This window comes from Oncorhynchus clarkii, chromosome 13 (assembly GCF_045791955.1).
Source record: "Oncorhynchus clarkii lewisi isolate Uvic-CL-2024 chromosome 13, UVic_Ocla_1.0, whole genome shotgun sequence".
Lineage (NCBI taxonomy): Eukaryota > Metazoa > Chordata > Actinopteri > Salmoniformes > Salmonidae > Oncorhynchus > Oncorhynchus clarkii.
This window is the reverse complement of record NC_092159.1, coordinates 25893603-25918261: the sequence shown is the minus strand read 5'-3', so window position 1 is coordinate 25918261 and position 24659 is coordinate 25893603. Positions and strand designations below refer to the sequence as shown.

General features: G+C 41.5%; 2 protein-coding genes across 11 annotated transcripts in view; one reads left to right on the top strand and one right to left on the bottom strand.

The window, feature by feature from the left end:
* The window catches only part of LOC139424719 (kinesin-like protein KIF16B), a 29316-nt gene extending 16104 nt beyond the window's left edge, over nucleotides 1-13212 (bottom strand). For all 7 annotated transcript variants that reach the window (XM_071176808.1, XM_071176809.1, XM_071176812.1 and 4 more), the window contains exons 1-17: nucleotides 12995-13212; nucleotides 11448-11517; nucleotides 11150-11263; nucleotides 9023-9139; nucleotides 7173-7270; nucleotides 6085-6194; nucleotides 5747-5889; nucleotides 5128-5296; nucleotides 4654-4785; nucleotides 3249-3424; nucleotides 2659-2724; nucleotides 2417-2476; nucleotides 2134-2253; nucleotides 1943-1994; nucleotides 1678-1815; nucleotides 699-781; nucleotides 288-376 (exon numbers count right to left, since the gene is read on the bottom strand). In XM_071176808.1, the coding sequence (XP_071032909.1) occupies nucleotides 288-376; nucleotides 699-781; nucleotides 1678-1815; nucleotides 1943-1994; nucleotides 2134-2253; nucleotides 2417-2476; nucleotides 2659-2724; nucleotides 3249-3424; nucleotides 4654-4785; nucleotides 5128-5296; nucleotides 5747-5889; nucleotides 6085-6194; nucleotides 7173-7270; nucleotides 9023-9139; nucleotides 11150-11263; nucleotides 11448-11517; nucleotides 12995-13041 (1784 nt within the window). In that variant the 5' untranslated portion in view covers nucleotides 13042-13212. The remainder of the gene's footprint in view (nucleotides 1-287; nucleotides 377-698; nucleotides 782-1677; nucleotides 1816-1942; nucleotides 1995-2133; nucleotides 2254-2416; nucleotides 2477-2658; nucleotides 2725-3248; nucleotides 3425-4653; nucleotides 4786-5127; nucleotides 5297-5746; nucleotides 5890-6084; nucleotides 6195-7172; nucleotides 7271-9022; nucleotides 9140-11149; nucleotides 11264-11447; nucleotides 11518-12994) is intronic.
* Nucleotides 12342-24389, top strand: LOC139424720 (U2 small nuclear ribonucleoprotein B''-like). Of its 4 annotated transcripts, none has more exons than XM_071176816.1 (7): nucleotides 12342-12359; nucleotides 13875-13969; nucleotides 14152-14324; nucleotides 14567-14701; nucleotides 20910-20948; nucleotides 21801-21889; nucleotides 22464-22758. In XM_071176816.1, the coding sequence occupies exons 2-7, from the start codon at nucleotides 13906-13908 to the stop codon at nucleotides 22621-22623; spliced, it is 660 nt and encodes a 219-aa protein (XP_071032917.1). In that variant the 5' UTR covers nucleotides 12342-12359; nucleotides 13875-13905; the 3' UTR covers nucleotides 22624-22758. The 4 variants fall into 4 exon arrangements, with proteins under 4 accessions (XP_071032917.1, XP_071032916.1, XP_071032914.1 ...); XM_071176815.1 differs by lacking the exon at nucleotides 12342-12359 and adding an exon at nucleotides 12979-13084; XM_071176813.1 differs by lacking the exon at nucleotides 12342-12359 and adding an exon at nucleotides 13373-13532 and having other exon boundaries at nucleotides 22464-24389.
* The last annotated feature ends 270 nt before the right edge of the window (nucleotides 24390-24659 follow it).

Below are 24659 nucleotides of genomic sequence, written 5' to 3'. Positions count from 1 at the left end.
GGCAAGGGGAACTGCGCAGAGGGAGTTTGGGAGAATCATTCATGCCCTGGAGCATACATTTGACTAATCCCAAACCAGCCCTACTGCCTACTCCCCATGCACTTCTGGAGATCTGAGAGGAATAGATAGCATAAGCAATATGGGAATAGCTTCATCCTTGCCCTCTGATAGGCTAGGTGGAGTTTTCGCCATATTGCCTACACCTATCCAATCCTCTCAGATCTCCACAAGTGCATAGACAGTAGGGGCTAGGGGCCGATCTGGGATTAGGTGATACATACACTCACCCTGGGTTGTAGAGCATTACTGTGGAGAGGTTCTCACATGATTTGTTGAGATCGGTCATGGACAGACTAAAGGAAGAGAGCAGTCCACTCTGGAAAAAATTACCAACACTAAGTTCAACATGATCATTGACCTCATAATGACTCATTGGTCAAGTCGCCTGCATCCTACAACGCTTACAGTAAACGTGCCCTTCCACTAGATGGTTACTTCAAATCAAAGTTTATTGATCACGTACACAGATGTTATCGCCGGTGCAGCGAAATGCTTGGCTACATAATAAGCTATACGAGTCATGACTTACTTGATTTAAACCCATAGGTCATCCACACATAATAATAACAAATTAATAATACCGCCACTAATAAGCTTCTATAAAAGGCCTTCGAGAGGCATAGAGCCTTTGGTGTTACCTTCCTCTTTTCCCTTAGTTTAGCTGCTTCTTTAGGGTGGTTGAAACGGAACATGTTGGTTCTCCCCAGAAGGATAACAGCACCTTTCAAACACAATAGAACGATAAACATGGAATAAAGATAATAAGGGGGAAAAAAATACATAGGAAGGGAAATGCACATGGGTGGGTTTTACTACTGATTGGGCATTCACAGAACAATCATTGTGTTGGCTGGCAGGAACTGGAACACGCTGTCATACATGTCGATCCAAAGCATCCCAAATATGCTCAAAGGGTGACATGTCTGGTGAGTATGCAGCCCATGGAAGAACTGGGTCATTTTCAGCTTCCAGGAATTGTGTAGAGATCCTTGCGACATTGGGCCGGGCATTATCATGCTGAAACATGAGGTTATGGTGGCGGATGAATGGCATGACAATGGGCCTCAGGATCTCATCACGGTATCTCTGTGCATTAAAATTGCCATCGATAAAATGCAATTGTGTCGGTTGTTCATACCATAACCCCGCCCCGGGGCACTCCATCACAACGTTGACATCAGCAATCCGACACCATACACGTGGTCTGCGGTTGTGAGGCCGGCTAGACGTACCGCCAAATTCTCTAAAATAACGTTGTAGGTGGCTTATGGTAGAGAAATCAATATTAAATTCTCTGGCAACTGCTCTGATAGACATTCCTGCAGTCAGCATGCCAATTACACGCTCCCTCAAAACATCTGTGGTATTGTGTGACAACACTGCACATTTTAGAGTGGCCTTTTATTGTCCTCAGCACAAGGTGCACCTTTGTAATGATCATGCTATTTAATCAGCTTCTTGATATGCCACACCCTTATTCTAAACCTAACTCTAACCGTAACCGTAAAAAGCAGTTGCTTATCAACAGTTTGTTGATAGTAGCCTATGACCATCTGTAGAGCATCTACAGATGGAAAATCAAGACAGTCAAAATAACATGCCACCAAAAGCGTATACCTTGGTTTAGTGGGGAGGCTTCTGTCACTTGCACTCCATTCACGGAGCACTGGGCCCCATTGAGTGGAACCAGTGTGACGGTGCCGGTCTGGTTCGCAAACATGCAGTGTTCACTCTCTAGGTCCAGCCCATGGAGAACTAGGGAAGAGAGAGTATGAGAGGGAAAGACAGTGTGTGTGTGTGTATTAGCATTATCAATTGTTTCTTTGTCGTGATTTGTAGCAAAGTACGACAGCGGATAGAGTATGTAACAGAGGCCACTCACCAATGTCCTGAACAGTCGACGCGTCGTCTCGACCAACATTCGTCCTGCCCTCCTAGAAAAACAAATGAAAGCGATAGAAGGTCCATGTACCTTCTATTTAAGTTTAATAGGAGGACAAATGAACTTATGTGAAGCAATCTGAGAAAAAACAACACTAAGTGTAAAAATAACTAAAGAGTCAAATGAATAACCTTTAGATGGTAGAGGATGATGCCAGTACTTAGGAGGTCATCGTCGATACCAATTAGATGAGGCAACTCCGAATCGAGGACGACACCGATTCCCTCTTTCCTCAGGGCAAGGGTTTCTTCCTGTAAAGACGAGATCAATTGTCAGTCATTAGGAATTGATTGATGATTCTGACTTAGGTCAATTAAATTTCACAGCTGACTAGAATATAAAAATGCATATAACCAGAGTGCTTCTGTGAACTAAACTACATTTGACATTTTATACAAATATATACCTACTCACCTTGAGAATGTTCTGAGTTTCATTCCACTTGTTAGTCCACTCCTTGGTTAGCTCCAACACCTATGACAGAAAGTGCAAAAATGAATATCAAAGATGAGGTCACATTATTAACTTGCTGTAACGCTTGACTTGTTTGTTTATGGATTCGAAGAATAGAACACTGCACTTCCAAAGTATAAATAGCTTATTTTGGGTAATCGTGTTCATTTTTACTCGTAAAAGAACCATCCACATGGCCTTACTCGGGCTTCGTTCTGGTGTAGTTTCTCCTCCATGCTCAGAGCGGTGGGTGAGTCAAGAAGTGCAATCTGAGAAGGATGAAAACAAACCAACAATCAATACATTATTGAATCACACATCAATACTCCCTAAGTCAGTGTGACCTAGTTAGATAAGATGGGACATTTAAAAACACAAGGTCATAGGCCAGCAGCTGGAAAGGTGGACATGTTACATTTGAATAAAACATAATGTACTAGTTATGCATTATAAAAAAGTGCTCATAAGTTAACAAAACGCATTTTTGCTATACCCATGTGTGTACTATCACAGTTTTTTTTTTACATAACTTGTAAGGCAGTGTATTGTAGAGCGGTTTTGTTTTTTTAAATAAATAAATAAATAAATAAAAGAGAAAATGTTGTAGTGGACAGGATAGTTGAGTTCCAATGCCCTAAACCAGTGGTCCTCAAACCTGGTCCTGGGGTTTTTGTTTTTGCCCTAGCACTACACACCTGATTCAAATCATCAAAGCCTGACGAGGAGTTGTTGATTTGAATCAGGTGTGTAGTGCTAGGGCAAAAACAAAAATGTCAGTGTGACAAATCCCCACCTGGTTTCCCTGGACCAGAAGGGCCTTCAGTCGGGCAATTTCGGCCCTGAGCTCTCGGATGAGCTTGACGTTGCAGTCCTCATTGATCGTGGGCTTGTTGATGATGTTCTTGGCACGGTTGGCGTAGCGCAGAGTGCTCAGCGTCTCGCCGTAGTTGACGTCAGCAGGTGAAATGGCTGGAGCAAATGAGAGCAAAACATCTTTGAAACCTTTGTCGTACTACAAAACACTTCTACATTTGCAGTGTTTCTAATGCTACATCTTTGACTGTAAACATATCACAGATATTTAATTTATGGCCACTCACCACACTTAAGCCTCATATACATAAAGTCAGCCTTAACAAGGGTTTAGAAAGCCATGTTCACAAATTCTAGCACCAAGTATACTGGACTAGGAACCCAACAATGTCTGCAAAGCACATTCATGATTCCTGCTGTGGTAAAATTGTAAAAAAATTGGGGCCCCTATTGTTTTATGGCTGAAGATCTCTAGGTAACCGTCCCCATCATCCATTTTACCCTGAGCTGGAGAGCCAAAACACAAATGGTTCTGCACATTCTTGGAGTGCCAGAGTTAAATCAGTTAAATTAACTTCGTAATTTTAGTGAGTTGAAAACACACTGAAAACATATTGTACAATGCCATGTAAGAACCATGTTGACTGTAGGTTTCCATCCAATTGGCAACAGATTTTAATGAGAATATTCAAACATTTTCAAAGAAAATTAGCATATTTTCACACCAGTGGTGTGTTTCCACCAAACGGACTTGTTGCAGATTTTTTTTTAAATCAGTGCGTGATGACGTAGTGCACACAAATTTCACTTTTTCGCTTAAGTTTTCATGCACCAACATTTTTTTTCCTAAAACTTAGACTTTCCATCGCATTTTCAAATCTACGGACAGTTTTGTCACAAAACCTGTGGTGTTAAATAGCAAATGTGCCTTCTCTGGTCTTGGCACGTGCGCTCTAGTCAAAAATAGCATGTGATTATTATGGATAAGAGCGAAAATATTTTTAATTGTCAAACGGCAGTCGAGCATGGATCATGTCACCAGAATCAGACCCTTCAACATTCATTTGGAAGGAGCATCAAGCTCATACTGTGCACTTTCACCACGCTTTGAAGTCCATCATAACTTATTTCATTTGTAGCCTAATAAACTGCATGGTTTCCTGAGTTGTAGTGGGAGAACCACACACCATGTCATCGCATGACTCCCAGGTTTACTTCCATATGATGGTTATTATATCAATTAATGACAATCCAGGGTTTCCCATATATACTGAAGTAGACAGGTAAAAACCAGGGTTCCTAGTCCGGTGTATTTGGGGCTTTTCAAGGGAAGGATTGGAAACATTTGATTAAATGCAAGACATTTTCCATTATTAAGGACTTACTAGCGATCATGATGGTCTTGGAGTTGCCTCCGAGGCTGTCCTTGAGGAGCCACGTTAGCACAGAGTCTCTGTAAGGCACAAACACCTGCTTCTTCTTCAGGTTGGTGTTCACTCCGTCCTGGCTCAGGTCCGCTGGACCAAGACAAGGAAAAGATTTCAGATCAATCAATCAATAAGAAAAATAATTGGCACTTCAGGCAGGCTAGAGCAAACACTCAAGAGTATTTGAAAGATTTCAGTAGTATTTGAATCCAGGTCTGATCAATGGGAAAATCAACAGACATTGGAACACTGCTGTGGTTCAAATATTGTAAAGGGGAAAATGTATTATTGTGGCCTGCATATTCAAGCTAAAAGACATTGCCAGATAATGGGTTTCATTCCATACAAAAAAATAATATTATGAGACTTCAACGAATTCGTCTTCATATCTGCTGTCTCAATGATATAACAGTTGGTATAACAGTTACCCACCTAAAGCGGAGATGACATTGCCCAGGGTGACCAGTGACTTGTTGATGTTGCCGCCCTCCTTGAGCCGGACTCCAGTGGCACCGGTGGCGTCCGCTCTCTCGCTGCCCGCCAAGTCCACCAGGTGGATTTTACTGATCGTCTCGCAGGGCATCTCCGCATCAAACTTAGCCTGGAGAGGAGGGAGAAAACACGTAAAAACCCTGAAGGATTTCAAAGAGGCTGAAAGGCTAATATTGTTAAGTTTGATGAAGAACTTTGAGTCGAAACTTTGCACTTAAACTGTGGGTGCAATCAACACTGTATGTATCTAATTTTTCCTAATATGGATAATGGCCATCACAGATGCTATTAGTGGCAACCCCTTTAAGGGTTAACATACAGCATATAATGCAGCATACAGTCTTCCAAAGCCACAGTCCCGCTACTTTTTATTTCTCTCAATCAATGTCATTGATTGGCTAGGAGTCCACTCACTTGGTAACTGAATCAGTCCCTAACTAATAAACAAGGACTACTACACTGCGGCCTTTGTATACTGGAGTTGAGCATTCCTGGAGTAGCAGTACCATAGCTAGCTAGCCTAGCGGTAGCTGTAGCATTAGCTTGCCTAGCAGCCCACCTGGGTAAAGTTGATGGTGAAGATGGCGTGCGAGCGGCTGCTGGTGTCGTTCATGCCCGTGGCGGCAGTGGTACGGTTGATGTTGCCCGCCTCCATCAGCTCCTCCACGTCGTGGTAGTTCTGCACCAGGTGCTTGGACAGATCTGGGGTCAGATTGGATTAACATTTGAGTTTATAATACAGAGCGATATCCACTGTTATAATGAGCTTAGGAGCCACCATTCTGCCTTACAGGACAGGTGTGGGATCGGTCTCAGAATGGAGAAAATACCAAATTAGGTCCCTTATGCGCCTATAATCTCATTCATTATGATCTAAAAAGCATATTGTTGTCTTACCTTCCACGTAGGGTCCATCTTTTGGGTGCTCCCTCACCCTCAGGTTGTAGGTTTGGGTGGACTTCCTCCTGAGCAGGTCCCTGACACGTTCATTGTAGATCTCCAGGTAGCTGATGACATTGAGAGGATATAAAGAGGTCATTCAGAGGTCAAGTTTAGCCTGATGATATCTACCAATTATTATTAAGGGACCCTTTTTGTCATCTCTTGGATGAGGTACGAATTGCTGGATTGTCTACTGATCATGTGCAATCACTTTTTATTACATTTTAAAAAAGGATCATTGAGCCACCATTAAAAAGGAAAGATTATCCAATTTTTTATGTTATATCTTTTTAGTGCATCTCTGAGCAATAATCTATCGATTCCCAGGGTAATTCATGTGTATTGGACTTATTGCCGTTCAAACAGGTAGAAATACAGTCAGTGCATCATATGATGCAAAACGCATCACGCCGGCTGTGAAAATGTGTGTTTGGAAAATTATATAAATCTTGAAAACTTTATTGCTGACATGCACAACATTTTGTCACAGTATCAACAGTGGACTAATGCAACAAATACCAAAAGTACTGTTTTTGAGTGGATTATTCCTTTAAGCTTCTTAATTGAAGCTGGAGACATATCTCCCTCTCTAACTTTAAGCATCAGCTGTCAGAGCAGCTTACCGATCACTGTATCTGTACGCAGCCAATCTGTAAATAGCACACCCAACTACCTCATCCCCCTCATCCCCATGTCATTTATCTTCTTGCTCTTTTGCACCCCAGTATCTCTACTTGCACATCTACCACTCCAGTGTTAATGCTACATTTTTATTATTTCTCCTCTATGGCCTATTTATTGCCGACCTCCCTACATTTACACACAACGCACATATACTTTTTTTCTACTGTGTTATTGACTGTACGTTTGTTTATGTGTAACTCTGTGTTGTTGTTTGTGTCGCACTGCTTTGCTTTATCTTGGCCAGGTCGCAGTTGTAAATGAGAACTTGTTCTCAACTGGCCTTCCTGGTTAAATAAAAACGTTTTTGTTTTAGTTTTTTTTGTTATTCCAGAGAATGACAATGGACAGAGTTCTCTTACCTGACCTCGGTGCGGAAGGAGGCCTCATCCCAACGAGTCATCCCAGCAATCCGGCTGAACAGACCCTCACATATCCGTGGAATGAGACCAGCATCTCCCTGATGAAAAATAAATCCATAGATCAAACACTTAATCAATCGCAGACGATAATTTGACGTTAAACCTGACAATAATTGACCCTGTTCAGTGGAGGACTGGATTGAGGAAACCTGTTGATATGTTACAGAATAGATCTTAAAATGACTCATTACAGGGAAAACTCTAAATATGTCACATGTTTGGCTTTAGTCTTTCTCCAAAACAATCCAATACAAGAGGCCGCAGATAAAACTGACACTGAACTTTGACTTGCACTTTCCCCTAATCACTTTCCCCTAGACTTCCCCTAAACAGGACTGTCAGAGCCCTGCTTCGTCACTGTGATATTTGCTTAGGGTCTCCACGACTGATTGAAGTCCCAATAGTCTGATAATAAAAACAACAGCTCTGTTGAGTAGGCAAATGCTGTGGAAAGTTCCAGAAATGTCATGAACAGAGTAGACCTGATTCCTTATCTCCATGTCAGAGAGGCATGATTGTTGTACGTTATACAGTTCCAGTCAAAGGTTTGGACACACCTACTCATTCAAGGGTTTTTCTTCGCTGCAGAATGCTGTGGTAGCTCTGCTAGTTAAGTGTGCCTTGAATTCTAAACCAATCACCAACAGTGTTACAAGCAAAGCACCCCCACACCTCCTCCATGCTTCACGGTGGGAACCACACATGCTGAGATCATCAGTTCACCTACTCTGTGTCTCACAAAGACATGGCAGTTGGAACAAAAAACATCTCAAATTTGGACTCAGACCAAAGGACAGATTTCCACCGATCTAAATGTCTATTGCTCGTGTTTCTTGGCCCAAGCAAGTCTCTTCTTATTATTGGTGTGCTTTTAGTAGTGGTTTCTTTGCAGCAATTTGACCATGAAGGCCTGATTCAGACGGTCTCCGCTGAACAGTTGATGTAGATGTCTGTTACCTGAACTCTGAAGCATTTATTTGGGCTGCAACCTGAGGTGCAGTTAACTCTAATGAACTTATCCTCTGCAGCAGATGTAACTCTGAGGATTATTTTCCTGTGGCGGTCCACATGAGAGCCAGTTTCATCGTAGCGCTTGATGGTTTTTGCGACTGCACTTGAAGAAACTTTCAAAGTTCTTGAAATTGTCCAGATTGACTGACCTTCATGTCTTAAATGGACTGTCGTTTCTCTTTGCTTATTTGAGCTGTTCTTCTCATAATATGGACATCGTCATTTACCAAATAGGGCTGTCTTTTGTATACCACCCCTACCTTGTCACAACACAACTAATTGGCTCAAATGCATTAAGGAAAGAAATTACACAAATTAACAAGGCACACCTATTCATTGAAATGCATTCCAGGTAACTACCTCATGAAGCTGGTTGAGAGAATGCCAAAAGTGGCTACTTTGAACAATCTCAAATATAAAATACATTGATTTTTTTAACCCTTTTTTGGTTACTACATGATTCCATATGTGTTATTTCATTGTTGTAATGTCTTCACTATTATTCTACAACGTAGAAAATAGTACAAAAATAAAGAAAAACCCTGGAATGAGTAGGCGTGTCCAAACTTTTGACTGGTACTGTACATTTAATCATTCCACAACATTGTGAACTGCTGAACACAGCCCAGTCTTTGATTTGGGCCTGTATTCATAAAGCGTCTCAGAGTAGGATAATTATGAACAAGATTATATAGACAAGGGAGACCTGATCCTAGATCAGCGCTCCTACTCCGATATGTTTTATGACCACAGGCCAAGAAAGGGAATATTTGTCTCACTGGATTTCCCATCATGGTGTAGGACTTCCCCGAGCCGGTCTGGCCATAGGCAAAGATGCAGGCATTGTAGCCTTGGAACGCAGCCTTGAGAACATCTGAGCCCAAGTCTTTGAACACCTGCAAAGAAAGAGGGCAAACATGGGCTTGCTCAATAAGGTGAAATGTTCAGAGCTTTGGCAAATTGGAATGTAATGTAGCTGATACAATTCACAATGACAGGCACTCATTTGTTCCAAACAGTACATTTAGATCTGAATGTTCTGTAAAGTTGCGACCTTCTGAACAGGCCCCAGATCTAACTACCTCAAACAGATCTCACTGTAAGCAGTCAGTGAAAGAAATAATCTAGCCAATACAGTACAAAGTCAAAAATATGGAATTCATGTATGCATAGTTTTAAAACACATTTATAACAATTAGCTCATAGGCTGTGTTACTATTGAAACTGCACTGACATGATGCCAGGGGTGAAAGTAAGCCGGTAAGGTCCAGGACAGAGAACCGTCAAAATAAATAGTGGGGGTACGCTGTACCGGTTGAACATATCACAATAATTAAAACAAAGATTCCAAGAAAACTGTAGACCTCAAAAAAATTATTTATCATTACCGCATGTCATCCACATGAAAAGTTGGCAATTGTGTGAAATACGCTTCAAAATGCGATGTGGTTTGGCGATAACACATTTTGCAAAGGCAGAGGTGAGTGGCTGTGACCCGATGTCACAGGAAGGCCATAAAGATCATCAAGGACAACAACCACCTGAGCCACTGCCTGCTCACCCCGCTATCATCCAGAAGGCGAGGTCAGTACAGGCGCATCAAAGCTGGGACCGAGAGACTGAAAAACAGCTTCTATCTCAAGGCCATCAGACTGTTAAACAGCCACCACTAACATTGAGTGGCTGCTGCCAACACACTGACTCAACTCCAGCCACTTTAATAATGGGAATTGATGGGAAATGATGTAAAATATATCACTAGCCACTTTAAACAATGCTACCTAATATAATGTTACATACCCTACATTATTCATCTCATATGTATATACTGTACTCTATATCATCTACTGCATCTTTATGTAATACATGTATCACTAGCCACTTTAACTATGCCACTTTGTTTACATACTCATCTCATATGCATATACTGCACTCAATACCATCTACTGTATCTTGCCTATGCCGCTCTGTACCATCACTCATTCATATATCTTTATGTACATATTCTTTATCCCCTTACACTTGTGTCTATAAGGTAGTAGTTTTGGAATTGTTAGCTAGATTACTTGTTGGTTATTACTGCATTGTCGGAACTAGAAGCACAAGCATTTCGCTACACTCGCATTAACATCTGCTAATCATGTGTATGTGACAAATAACATTTGATTTGAAGATGCACGTGGACAGTGGACGCATCAATTCAGGTTACAAGTGTAAGCCTAATCAAAAACAAAATCACTGAATGTCATTCATTACACCTCTTGGTGTTTTGTTACTGATGTCTCCTTCCATTCATCAAATGGCGGGTGCACACAGTACGCATTCAGGAATTATTTTATAGTGGAGGAACGTGCGCAAATAGCCAGGCTTGCAGGAGCATTGTCCTCTAATTGTTTGATAATCAGATGAAAGCGTCATGACTGTTTATGTTAATGCCACATTAAAAATGCAATACATTCAAATGAAACAACAAATCTGTACTTTTAGGCCCACAGAGATCTTAACGGGGATTCTAAAGCAATTCTGTTTCAGCCTCCCAAAAAGTGTGTATGTGATAAGGTACTGTACCAGTAAGAAATTACATCTACTTTGACCCCTGTATGATGCAATATTATGATTTTTTTTTAAAGGTTGCGCAACAGTAAGTCATATCTTATGTCAACATTGGGAGTCAACATGTAGACTAGACTATCAGAACATTAGCCAACTGTTTTGACTCAATGAACTTCCATCCATAACAAAATATCCTACAACTAAAAAAATGTAAATGACCGCTGAACAGAGGCAAATGTAAGCTGCTTTGACTATAATCTGATTTGGACAACAACCAAAAAACATTTGAACATTTTTTTTAAACAGAAAGTGTTAGTCCAGATAACATTTTCCGACTGAAATATGACATTTACCTTTTCCTGAGAGATAAAGGTGTTGCTTTTACTGTCGGCGGAGTCATAGGAGAAGTCATAGGTGAAGGTCTTTTTACTCTCCCTCATCGAATCCCCGGTAATGCCATCTGGTATCTAATTAAATACAACAAAATAGGATGAAATATACTGTAACGACAAAGTGGAGTGAAATTGTATTTAACTAGGCAAGTCAGTTAAGAACAAAGTCTTATTTACAATGGCAACCCCGGTCAAACCCTCACCCGGACAACGCTTGATTATTATTGCAATAGAAATGCTGTTTAAAACTTAAAATGACCTTCAAGTTTGTAATGGTGGTCTTGTCCCCTTTCATTTCAATTATGTTTTTGGCAGTCAAGTCCTTCTCCCTGTAAAAATCAAAACATAAAACAGGTTAATACCTCCAAACAACTAACCTTCACCTTCCTTTGAGCCAAACCAGGATGCAACAGAGACAGTGAACCAATGAAGGAGCATCAGAGTAAAAAAAAAATGATTACCAAAATGCAGTACTTTGTGATTCACAAATTGGACCAACAAGAAAGGTACCAGTTACATTAGCAACAAAAGACAACATACATTTACTGTGATTAATTAATCAGAAGACTACATTCTCTCTAAGATCGGGCTAGTGTATGCCGTCTGGGGTCGGGAAGAATGCCAACTGAATCCTCTTAGTTCCGATTTGCTTAATTGATCACTAAAAGTCTGGAGGAAACATCTCTTGGTATGACTATTCCTAGTCTCTCTGTGGAAGTATTCAGTTCAAGCTTTTATTATTAGTGGCCTTTCCAGTTTGACATACTGTAACGAAATAAAACCGTACTTTCTGGTGCCTAACAGATTACCATTAACACAATGCCAACTGGATCAGGTTATACTCTAGGCCAATTGGTATAAAAAAGTGTCAAAGGTCACTTCCTTCAGAATCCTTCCTTGTTTTTCCCCACAGGTTCATTAGTGGATCTTATTTGGAATCTGTACATAATATTTCACACATCTACATTTAACATTTGTATTTTATTTAACTAGGCAAGAACAAATTCTTATTTACAACGACGGCTTAGGAACAGTGGGTTAACTGCCTTGTTCAGGGGCAGAACGACAGATTTTTCATTATCAGCTTGGGGATTTTGATCGTCAACCTTTCGGTTACTGGCCCAACGCTCTAACCACTAGGCTACCTTCCACCCCAGCATAGAGGTGTAGAGTAAGTGGCAGGGTGGTTGTCTTCTATCGTGCAGCTATGTATGCATCCTATTTACTGTAGGAAATAGTTTGTGATTTAAAAAAAATGCCATGCAATTCTTGATAGAGATCAGAAAATGATTAAGGTATCCCATAATCCCTGGGTGGCTGCTAATACTAACTCCCAATACCGGACACAGCACAGCCATGGTAGCTCTAGTTCCTATTCTTCGTGTTTGTTTTGTTGGTTAACCTGTTCACCAGTCACCTTGCCAGCTGTCTGCTACATAAAATAATGTGTGTTTGTGCCAACCTCCAGGCGTTCTTATTGGTAGATTAGCAATGGGGTGTGTGGTGGGCCCGTGCTCCTTTGAGTGGGGTTGGCATTTAAATCCCAAATGTTGTCTCCCTCTAAATTTTGGAAGACCCCGTTGTGGCAACGTCAGTGCTTGTTATGACAAAATATAATACGCAGTGTTACTGCAACATGAGCATTCTAATTAGAATGTGTTAAACTGGTAGACGTTCGAAATGGTTACAATGTATCACAGTGAGCCAGTGTCCAGCCGGGCGCCTCTCTTCAAAGGAAACAATATAACCAGTAACAATAGCATCATTTGGCCGTTTTTGTTTAGCATGTTTTTTTTCTTTACTTACCGTCTGTTCATAGGCCTGAGCCGGACAGCCACCCGCACGGATGCCATTGCACATCCCTGTTTTGTCGGCGTCACCTGCTACTAGATCCAGGTATCCTTGAAAGGAACAACCCAATCGTGAGAAGTACAAATAAATGTGGCTAGCACCCAAAACCAGCTGGCTAAGCGCGATTCGGTATCTTGAGTCTGTTTCCAATTTCCTTTGTACCACCCGACCGGTTACACACAGAGCCAAGTTTACTTTCAAAAGAAGAGGGCTAGCTACTTTATGCGCCTCCCTGAGACTTGAGCGTGCACTTTATATTAGCCTGCTAACATTACCGTCACAGAAAAAAGAATCAAACACACAAAGTGTCATACGATAGTAAATCACAAAGCTGATACGGGTACTCGGTGAGGACAAATTACATTCGTGGGGAAAATAGTTACACTCCTGTACAGACGGTGGCGGTAGAGAACTGTTGATTAACCGAAGAAGAACCATGAACCAGCGCGCACACATTTACTTCCTGTGTTTTCTTGAAAGTGTGTAGAGAGAGGTGAGTGTTTTCACAGTCTCAAGTCAGTTTATCTGCAATCAGGGCTCAGGAAATGCTCTGTTTGCACACATATAGATCTGTTTAATCTGTACATTTGTCTGGTCAGCGGCACCAGCTATCAGTTCGAGGTGATCAAGCTTACTAGAAATGTTAAATAGCTAGCTAATGCTAGTTAGCGTGCCTCACCGCTTCATTCATTGTACTAGCTAGCCAGTAGTAGCTAAAGGTAGCTAGCAAGCTAAAGTACCCCGCTTGTTTTTCATTTATTTCTTTATTTGTTCATTTTGTTTAAAAAAAATAGTGCCCAGCTAATGTGGCTATGTTTTTGTTTTGTTGTTCCAGGTGAAAGAGCGCCAGGGGAAAGTTGTTAATCATGGATATTCGACCAAACCACACCATTTACATCAATAATGTAAATGATAAGATCAAGAAGGATGGTAAGAATCACAGTGCAACTTTGTTCCAAGATCATGTCTCTAGCTACAGCGTTCCTTCAGGAATAGATAGCTATTTATCCTCTTGTATTGGAGCTGTAGTAAGTTTACATATATTCCTTTGTCAGTGTCAATTGTCTATAAGTAACAACAGTTAAGTAACATTTTTTGTTGTTGCCTTCTAGAGCTGAAGCGGTCACTCTATGCCCTGTTCTCTCAGTTTGGGCAAGTCATGGATATTGTTGCCATGAAAACCATGAAGATGAGAGGGCAGGCGTTTGTGGTGTTCAAAGAGCTTGCCTCGGCTACGAACGCACTGCGTCAACTTCAAGGTTTTCCTTTCTACAATAAGCCCATGGTAAGTTACTACTTAGTTTCACAAATGGGAGTAGTACAGGGTGGTATTCATTACCATATATGAGCAAAACTTTTTGCACCGTAGCAGCTAAACTTTTTGCTGTGAAAATGGGGAGTTTCTTAGTGGACAAGTTCAGGCAGTTCCTCAGCTTTTCGTTCTGTTTTCTACCATTTGTTTTCTAGTGAATACGACCCAGGTCTGTGCTAAGCAAAAATCTTATTGTACTTGTCTCTTATTTTCAGCGCATTCAGTATGCTAAGACAGACTCTGAGGTGATCTCCAAAATCAGAGGCACATTTGGGGACAAGGACAAGAAGAAGGACAGGAAGAAGAAGGCTCAAGATCAAGTGGCCAACGTGGCCAAGAAACCAGCACTGGTGAGACTAGTATAGTATATCAAATCACATTTTCAAATGTTATTTGTCACATACGCCGAATATAATAGGTGTAGACCTTGCAGTGAAATGCTTACTTTCAAGCCTTTTAACCAACAATGCAGTTTTAAGACAAGTAAATGTTAAGTGAAAAATAAAAGTAACAAATAATTAAAGTAGTAAAATAACAGTAGCGAGGCTATATACAGGGGGTACCGGTACAGGGTAATGTGCGAGGGTATCAGTTAGGTGAGGTAATTGAGGTAATATGAAGGTAGCGTTTTTAAAGTGACTATGCATAGATAATGAACAGAGAGTAGCAGCAGCATAAAAGAGGGGGCAATGCAAATAGTCTGTGTAACCATTTGATTAAATGTTCAGGAGTCTTATGCCTTTGGGTAGAAGCTGTTAAGAAGCCTTTTGGACCTAGACTTGGCGCTCCAGTACAGCTTGCCGTGCTGTAGCAGAGAGAACAGCTGTAGTGGTAGTGGTGCAGCTGTAGAACCTTTTGAGGATCTGAGGACCCATGACAAATCTTTTCAGTCTCCTGAGGGGGAATAGGTTTTGTCGTGCCCTCTTCACGACTGTCTTGGTGTGTTTGGACCATGATAGTTTGTTGGTGATGTGGACACCAAGGATCTTGAAGCTCTCAACCTGCTCCACTACAGCCCTGTCGATGAGAATGGGGGCGTGCTCGGTCCTCCTTTTCCTGTAGTCCACAATTATCTCCTTTGTCTTGATCACGTTGAGGGAGAGATTGTTTTCCTGGCACCACACAGCCAGGTCTCTGACCTCCTCCCTATAGGCTGTCTCATCGTTGTCTGTGATCAGGCCTACTACTGTTGTGTTAACGTTGGAGTTGTGCCTGGCCATGCACACATGAATGAACCTGGGCTACAGGAGGGGACTAAGCACGCACCCTTGGTGGGCCCCCATGTTGAGGATCAGTGTGGCGGATGTTTTGTTACCTACCCTTACCACCTGTGGGCGGCCTGTCAGGATGTCCAGGATCCAGTTGCAGAGGGAGGTGTTTAGTCCCAGGTTTCTTAGCTTTGTAGGCCCAGGTTTCTTAGCTTTAAGGGCACTGGTGTTGAACGCTGAGCTGTAGTCAGTGAATAGCATTCTCACATAGGTGTTCCTTTTGTCCTGGTGTGAAAGGGTAGTGTGGAGTGCAATAGAGAGTGCATCTTCTGTGGATCTGTTGGGGCGATATACAAATTGGAGTGGGTGTAGGGTTTCAGGGATAATGGTGTTGATGTGAGCCATGACCAGCCTTTCAAAGCACTTCATGGCTACAGACGTAAGTGCTACGGGTCTGTAGTCATTTAGGCAGGTTACCTTAGTGTTCTTGGGCACTGGGACTACGGTGGTCTGCTTGAAACATGTTGATATTAAAGACTCAGTCAGGGACAGGTTGAAAATGTCAATGAAGACACTTGCCAGTTGGTCAGCGCATGCCCAGAGTACACGTCCTGGTAATCCAGCCTTGCAGCCAGATGAATGTTGACCTGTTTAAAGGTCTTACTCACATCGGCTACGGTGAGCGTGATCACACAGTTGTCCAGAACAGCTGATGCTCTCATGCATGTTTCAGTGTTGCTTGCCTCGAAGCGAGCATAGAAGTCATTTAGCTCGTCTGGTAGGCTTGTGTCACTGGGCAGCTCTCGGCTGTGCTTCCCTTTGTAGTCTGTAATAGTTTGCAAGCCCTGCCACATCCGATGAGCGTCAGAGCCGGTGTAGTATGATTAATTCTTAGTCCTGTATTGACGCTTTGTCTGGTTGATGGTTCGTCGTAGGGCATAGTGGGATTACTTTTAAACTACCGGGTTAGAGTCCTGCTCCTTGAAAGCGTCAGCTCTACTCTTTAGCTCAGTGCGGATGTTGCCTGTAATCCATGGCTTCTGGTTGGGGTATGTATGCTACAGTCACTGTGGGGATGACGTCGTCGATGCACTTATTGATGAAGCCAGTGACTAATGTGGTGTACTGTTCAATACCATCGGAAGAATCCCGGAACATATTCCAATCTGTGCTAGCAAAACAGTCCTGTAGCTTAGCATCTGCTTCATCTGACCACTTTTTTTATTGACCGAGTCACTGGTACTTCCTGCTTTAGTTTTTGCTTGTAAGCAGGATTCAGGAGGATAGAATTATGGTCAGATTTGCCAAATGGAGGGCGAGGGAGAGATTTGTATGCATCTCTCTGTGTGGAGTAAAAGTGGTCTTGAGTTTATTTTTATTTTTTTATTTTTTATTTCTTCATTTGATTGCCCATTTAACATGCTGGTAGAAATGAGGTAAAATGGATTTAAGTTTCCCTGCATTAAAGTCCCCAACCACTAGGAGTGCCGCCTCTGGATGAGTGATTTCCTGTTTTCTCATTGAGCACTGTCTTAGTGCCAGCATCGGCACATAGGCTATATGACTGCGTCCCAAATGGCATCCTATTCTCTATACCATATATTATAGTGAATCTTTTTGACCAGAGCCTATAGGGCAGGGGTCGGCAACCTGCTCAACTGCTGGCTTTTTTTGGCCCCATTTGTTTGGGTAAAAAAGACTGTAGAATCACCAGGAATTCAGCTAAAATTCGTTTAATTTAGGAAATATGTTCCCAAGAGACCTACAGTTGAATTCGGAAATGTACATACACTTAGGTGGGAGTCATGAAACAAAGATTATTTCGCTTATAATTCACTGTTTCACAATTCGTGGGTGAAGTCGCCCGATTATGATTTTAACGCCGATACCGATTATTGGAGGACCAAAATAGCCGATAGCCGATGGTTAAAAAAATAAATAATAATAATAAATCAAAGTAAAAAAAATTGTTTGTAATAATGACAATTACAACAATACTGAAATAACGCTTATTTTAACTTAATATAATACATCAATAAAATCAATTTAGCCTCAAGTAGATAATGAAACATGTTCAATTTGGTTTAAATAATGCAAAACAAAGTGTTGGAGAAGAAAGTAAAAGTGCAATATGTGCTATGTAAGAAAGCTAACGGTTCAGTTCCTTGCTCAGAACATGAGAACATATGAAAGCTGGTGGTTCCTTTTAACATGAGTCTTCAATATTCCCAGGTAAGAAGTTTTAGGTTGTAGTTATTATAGGACTATTTCCCTCTATACCATTTGTATTTCATTAACCTTTGACTATTGGATGTTCTTATGGGCACTTTAGTATTGCCAGTGTAGCAGTATAGCTACCGTCCCTCTCCTCGCTCCTCCCTGGGCTCGAACCAACAACACAACGACAACAGCCACCACATCGAAGCAGCGTTACCCACGCAGAGCAAGGGAAACAACCACCCCAAGTCTCAGAGCGAGTGACGTTTGAAACGCTATTAGCGCGCACCCCGCTAACTAGCTAGCCATTTCACTTCGGTCAAACCAGCCTCATCTCGGGAGTTGATAGGTTGGAAGTCATAAACAGCGCAATGCTTGACGCACAACGAAGAGCTGCTGGCAAAACGCATGAAAGTGCTGTTTTAATGAATGTTTACGCGCCTGCTTCTGCCTACCAACGCTCAGTCAGATACTTAGATACTTGTATGTTTATATGCTCAGTCAGATTATATGCAACGCAGGACACGCTAGATAATATCTAGTAATATCATCAACCATGTGTCGTTAACTAGTGATTATGATTGATTGTTTTTTATAAGATAAGTTTAATGCTAGCTAGCAGCTTACCTTAGCTTACTGCATTTGCGTAACAGGCAGTCTCCTTGTGGAGTGCAACGAGAGAGCGGCAGGTCGTTATTGCGTTGGACTAGTTAACTAAGGTTGCAAGATTGGATCCCCCGAGCCGACAAGGTGGAAATCTGTCTTTCTGCCCCTGAACGAGGCAGTTAACCCACCGTTCCTAGGCCGTCATTGAAAATAAGAATGTGTTCTTAACAGACTTGCCTAGTTAAATAAAGATTAAATAAAAATAAAAAAAAATACCGATTTCTGATTGTTATGAAAACTTGAAATCGGCCCTAATTAATCGGCCATTCCGATTAATCGGTCGACCTCTAGTCAGAAGTTTAAATACACTTTGACTGTGCCTTTAAACAGCTTGGAAAACTCAAGAAAATGATGTCATGGCTTTAGAAGCTTCTGATAGGCTAATTGACATATTTTGAGGTGTGCCTGTGGATGTATTTCAAGGCCTACCTTCAAACTCAGTGCCTTTTTGCTTGACATCATGGGAAAATCAAAAGAAATTAGCCTCAGAAAATAAATTGAAGATCTCCACAAGTCTGGTTCATCCTTAGGGAGCAATTTCCAATCGCCTGAAGGTACCACGTTCATCTGTACAAACAATAGTATGCAAGTATTAACATCATGGGACTACACAGCCGTCATTCCGCTCAGAAAGGAGACTCGTTCTGTCTCCTAGAGATGAACGTACTTTGGTACAAAAAGTGCAAATCAATCCCAGAACAACAGCAAAGGACCTTGTGAAGATGCTGGAGGGAACAGGTACAAAAGTATCTATATCCACAGTAAAACAAGTCCTATATCGACATAACCTGAAAGGCTGCTCGGCAAGGAAGAAGCCACTGCTCCAAAACCACCATTAAAAAAAGACAGACTACAGTTTGCAACTGCATATGGGGACAAAGATTGTACTTTTTGGAGAAATGTCCTCTGGTCTGATGGAACAAAAATAGAACTGTTTGGCCATAATGACCATCGTTATGTTTGGAGGAAAAAGGGGGCGGCTTGCAAGCTGAAGAACACCATCCCAACCGTGAAGCACAGGGGTGGCAGCATCATGTTGTGGGGGTGCTTTGCTGCAGGAGGGACTGGTGCACTTCACAAAATAGATGGCATCATAAGGGAGGAAAAATATGTGGATATATATTGAAGCAACATCAAGACATCAGTCAGGAAGTTAAAGCTTGGTCACAAATGGTTCTTACAAATGGACAATGACCCCAAGCATACTTCCAAAGTTGTGGCAAAATGGCTTAAGGACAACAAAGTCAAGGTATTGGAGTGGCCATCATAAAGTCCTGACCTCAATCCTATACACAAATTGTGGGCAGAACTGAAAAAGCATGTGTGAGCAAGAAGGTCTACAAACCTGACTCAGTTACACCAGCTCTGTCAGGAGGAATGGGCCAAAATTCACCCAACTTATTGTGGTAAGCTTGTGGAAGGCTACCCGCCACGTTTGACCCAAGTTAAACAATTTTAAAGGCAATGCTGTATTTAAACTTTTGACCCACTGGGAATGTGATGAAAGAAATTGAAGCTGAAATAAATCAATCTCTCTACTATTATTCTGACATTTCACATTCTTAAAATAAAGTGGTGATCCTAACTGATTTGTCTAAGGTGTATGTAAACTTCCGACTTCGACTGTATGTGATCGTGTCTCAATGTATGACATTTTTCAAGTTTTATTGTCATGTGCACAAGTATAGTGAAATGCCTTTCTTGCCAGCTCTTAACCCAACAATGCAGTAATCAAGATCAATGTAGTACTAAAAATAACATACGTTAGAACAAAAACAGAAATAATATGAACACAGGAAAGTAAGTAAGCTATTTACAGGGTCAGTTCCAATACCATATTTACAATGTGCAGGGATACTGGAGAAATAGGTAGTAGATGTGTTTAGGGGTAAGGTGACTAGGCATCAGGATATATGATAAACAGAGCAGCAGCAGCGTATATGTGTGTACGTGTGTCAGTATAGACGTGTGTATGTGTTATATGTGTTAACAAATGAAGTGTGTGTGTCCGAGTGTCATGGTGCATGAGTGGCGGCAGGTAGCCTACTGGTTAGAGCCAGTAGCCGAAAGGTTGCTAGATCGAATCCCCGAGCAGCTGACAAGGTAAAAATCTGTCATTCTGCCCCTGTTCCTAGGCCGTCATTGTAAATAAGAATTTGTTCTCAACTGACTTGCCTAGTTAAATAAAGGTCAAATAAAAATGAGTGTGTAGAGTCCTGTGAGTGTGCGTAGAGACAGTGCAAAATCAAATAGAAGGCACTACTTAGATTATTATAATTATGCTCTGGCCCCCGACCATCCGCTCTGACAAAATTTGTCCCGGGGCTGAATATCGTTGCCTACCCCTGCCATAGGGCACGAGTATTTGTCAACATATTGCACATAGCCACCCTGTACGCTTTTGAATGTAGTCAGAAATTGTACTCCAACGCTATTTTCATAACTTGTTTATCCTTTCTATTAACAGGGATCAGCCAACACAAACAATGCTCCAACAACCATGCAGGTAAGCCTTTCTAGCCCTATCAAGAATTATAACCTAGTTTGCTGAGTAAACTGTTTGTCCTGTGTAACTGTTCTTTTCCTGCTGCCATCTATCAGTGTTTGATAAAAGATACAATTTTATGTGACGTCTGTCAGATTGCTCTGTGTAATCCACTGTTTTCCAATAGAATATGAAGTTAGTGACTTCGAACATGCGCTATCACGTGATACTTCTATAAATGATTTAATGCTAAATGCTTGTCCTGATTTGTTATAGAGTTGGAATCCATAGTTTTTGATAAGAAATCACATTCTATGCATCCCCTGCCCCCCCCCAAAAAGAATCAGCCGTGCAGTGACGTGGCTGCGCCTTCTCCGTTGACAAACAACGGCTCCCTGGGCGGCGGTCGCGTAAAATGCTGTTTAAAAAAAAGAATAATAAATATGATTTGCACCACCCAAAATAACGTAGTTACACAGGAGAAACATAGGTACAAGTTACACAGTAAAGAATGCATTTTTCACTGATACCGACTGTAATAGGGGGTACACTCCGCCGACACGCGTCGCAACTCAACCCCATTTTGAGATGTATATGGAGTTGTGTTTACTCAGCAAACGTCCCTTGTGTGTGACGGACTAAATCACTAGTGATGATGGACTCTTAATAAGCTCAATGTTGAAGTGACTTGTATTGTTGCAAAAAATCTCTTCTCTCACTACTTAAGGAGCCTTTTACTGTTTTGATACGCCCTGTTTGGATTAACTGTTGGAGGGCTACAGATAGTCTGGTCTGCTTATTGACTAAGCTGCAAAAATGTTCCATGGGAAGGTTTTATGTGACAATCACAGACTGATTTCTTTGTCCTTTTAGGTTCCAGACAATCCACCCAACTACATTTTATTCCTTAATAACCTGCCAGAGGAAACGAATGAAATGATGCTCTCCATGCTGTTCAATCAGTGAGTATTGAATGATCTTGTTGTCAAATGAGTAAACTCGCATAGATGCCTGATTTGCGTTCATTCTTCGGCAGCAATTGTTATTGAGTCTGGCTCGTGAACTTGTGAAATATACAGTAGTTGCTTTATATCAGGGTTTCTTAAAATATGGGTAGGAGCCCTTGGGCATGTGAGAGAGGTAGGTTGTGAGTTATGAGAATACACGTATAATCACACACTATTTCTTCTTAATTTGGGTCGTTGGAGGACGATTTGGGTCACAGGAGGACGGTCAATTTCTCATTTTGGTCTCCGAGCTGTAAAAGTTTCAGAACCTCTGCTTTATATAATTCAGACTTCACCATTGCCAGGTGGGGAAGTCTTTGATATATGATATTTTGAGGAATGGCAACTGGGGCTCTGTTCAAGAGGGTGCAAAACTACAGAACGTTGAGATAGAAATGCATTGTGTCGAACAAACCTGCTTATCTACCATGTAGAAAAGGGAGATCATGTCAGCTCTATTCATTACATTTCTGATTTCTGAACATTTCACCTCTCTCAATATACCCATGATTTCTCTTTCTCCTCATAGATTCCCTGGTTTCAAAGAGGTGCGACTCGTCCCTGGCAAACACGACATCTCCTTTGTAGAGTTTGAGAGCGAGGGCCAGGCGGGAGTGGCCAAAGATGCACTGCAGGGCTTCCGGATTACGGCCCAATGCGCCATGAAGATCACTTATGCCAAGAAGTAGTTCCCACGATGACGTCACTGGACAGGGAACACACATTGGACTCTGGGTTAGAGATGGGTTGGACCCCCTGATTTTTGCTTTGTTTTTTGTATCGGCTGTGGAATCTCCCAGGAGTTTTTTTTTTTTTTTTTTGACTGATTTCTGTGCAGTCGCTGTGAGGTGGACTGTGAAGAGAATCCTCTCTATTTTGTATGGCACAGTAATAAAGAAGTTTTGTGCAACTGTGGTGCCTAAGATGCTTCCTCTGACATGTTCCAAGTTTCTATCCCTGGTCCTGAAGGCCCCAAAAGGACAGATGGTGATTGTAGATTCAAGCCTAATAACATGTAAAAATGTCATGACATCCTTATTCTCTGAAAACATATAAACGTGAAATTTGTTTTCTTTGCAAATTCACATAGTTGGGGATACCAATCATTGGTCCAGTGATGAAGTGTGTAAATTGTCATAGTTCCCATCCCAGTCATATGCTAACAGCCTGAATACAGTTATTACAGCTCAGTTGAAACTTCAGAAACCCCTCTAACCAGTTCTGTTGTTGGGTGAAACATCTGGCCTCTCCTGCAGTCATTAGCCCAAAACAATACTTAAAAGTGGCTGGATTGACTTCCTAAATTTGAATTGGAGGTTAATAGAAAGCTCTGATCAGCATTCCCAGCAATTCACCGCCATTCAGACTATTCGGATCTAGCGCTGTCTGCGTGCCTTCGCAATACTTCAGCATCTCAACAGACAGGCACATCAATAATGTTGTCTACGAGTATATAGTCAGAACACAACATATTGATCAAATGTTTGATGAAAGCTAGTGCAGACAATGGGTTCAGCAATTTCCCAATGAATAATTATAATTTTGGTGTCATCAAGTTGTGTATGGAGCTATGGAGAGAGAGACGGGTAAAATGAGAAACAGATTTATCTCCCAAAGATTTATAAAACGTGATGACATGAGTCCAGATGCTTTCGATTGTCGCATGCCTCGTGAAGATAGGACACATTTTCCATGACGGGGAATCTCTGGTAAATGGTCCAACTGGTTTAAGATCATTTTCATAAAGATCATACTGTATGTCCATGTCCCAAATGGCACCCTATTCTTGTATTTAGTGCCTGTCTTTTGACTAGGGCTCCAGTCAAAAGTAGTGCACTTTTTAACATAATCGGGTGCCATTTAGGACATTGGATATTGATCTGCTCCACTTCTAACTGGTCTGCTTGAGCTGTAGTTATATATTCTGCTCTATATTAGCACTGACTGGCCTCAAAGAGAGTCATTTCCCCAAAGCTAGTCCTCAGGGTCATTTAAACTTTACCAGGCAGGTACCACAAAAACATACACACTCAGTTGTTGGCTCAAAGTGCAGGCCGGGATAGGGTGCAATCACAGTGATTGATGGTATGGGTACCACTGCTTATTCTCATTATAGTGCACTACGTTTTGACCAGGACCCCATAGGTTTCCATTTGGGACACATCCTTTGAATGGGCTTGGAACAATGAATCTGCATGGCTGTCAGTGACAGCGCAAAGAACTGTAGCCTAGTAGAGAAAGATCGACCAAATGGTTAGAGAGACACTGTTACCATCTGAGAAATACCTCATTTATCTTACTTATTCAATTAATAGCAAACTGCGTCGGGCTAAAATGTCTAGCACCCTTTTCACACTACTGAGCCAGGCCATGTTAAACCAACCCAAGTTGTAGGCTACTGTGCCGGCCTGGATACGCAATCCACCAGTTTCAGGAACCGTATTTCAAATAAAAATGTACAAGAAACAGTATGGGTTTATTTGACTATGAAAAGGGTTTTTTTCCAATCAGAATTGTTCTATATACCCAATTAGAATGCTCACACTACTCCTCTGTCAGCCCACCAAGTAAATCTTGTGCCACCTGTCATGAGATATAAGCCGCATGCATAAACATGCGTATGAACAATACTGAAGCTATTTTATTACCCAATGCATAAAAATCTATTGGGTTTTGGTATCAAACGGGACATAATGTGAGGGCAAAATGCATTATTTCAGTCAGC

Bases quoted from the DNA above. Each gene is read 5' to 3' on its own strand.
- LOC139424720 (XM_071176813.1), top strand. From the start codon at position 13,906: ATGGATATTCGACCAAACCACACCATTTACATCAATAATGTAAATGAT. The intron at 13,970-14,151 runs GTAAGAATCACA...GTTGCCTTCTAG, and splicing joins TGATAAGATCAAGAAGGATG to AGCTGAAGCGGTCACTCTAT. The intron at 14,325-14,566 runs GTAAGTTACTAC...TCTTATTTTCAG, and splicing joins CTTTCTACAATAAGCCCATG to CGCATTCAGTATGCTAAGAC.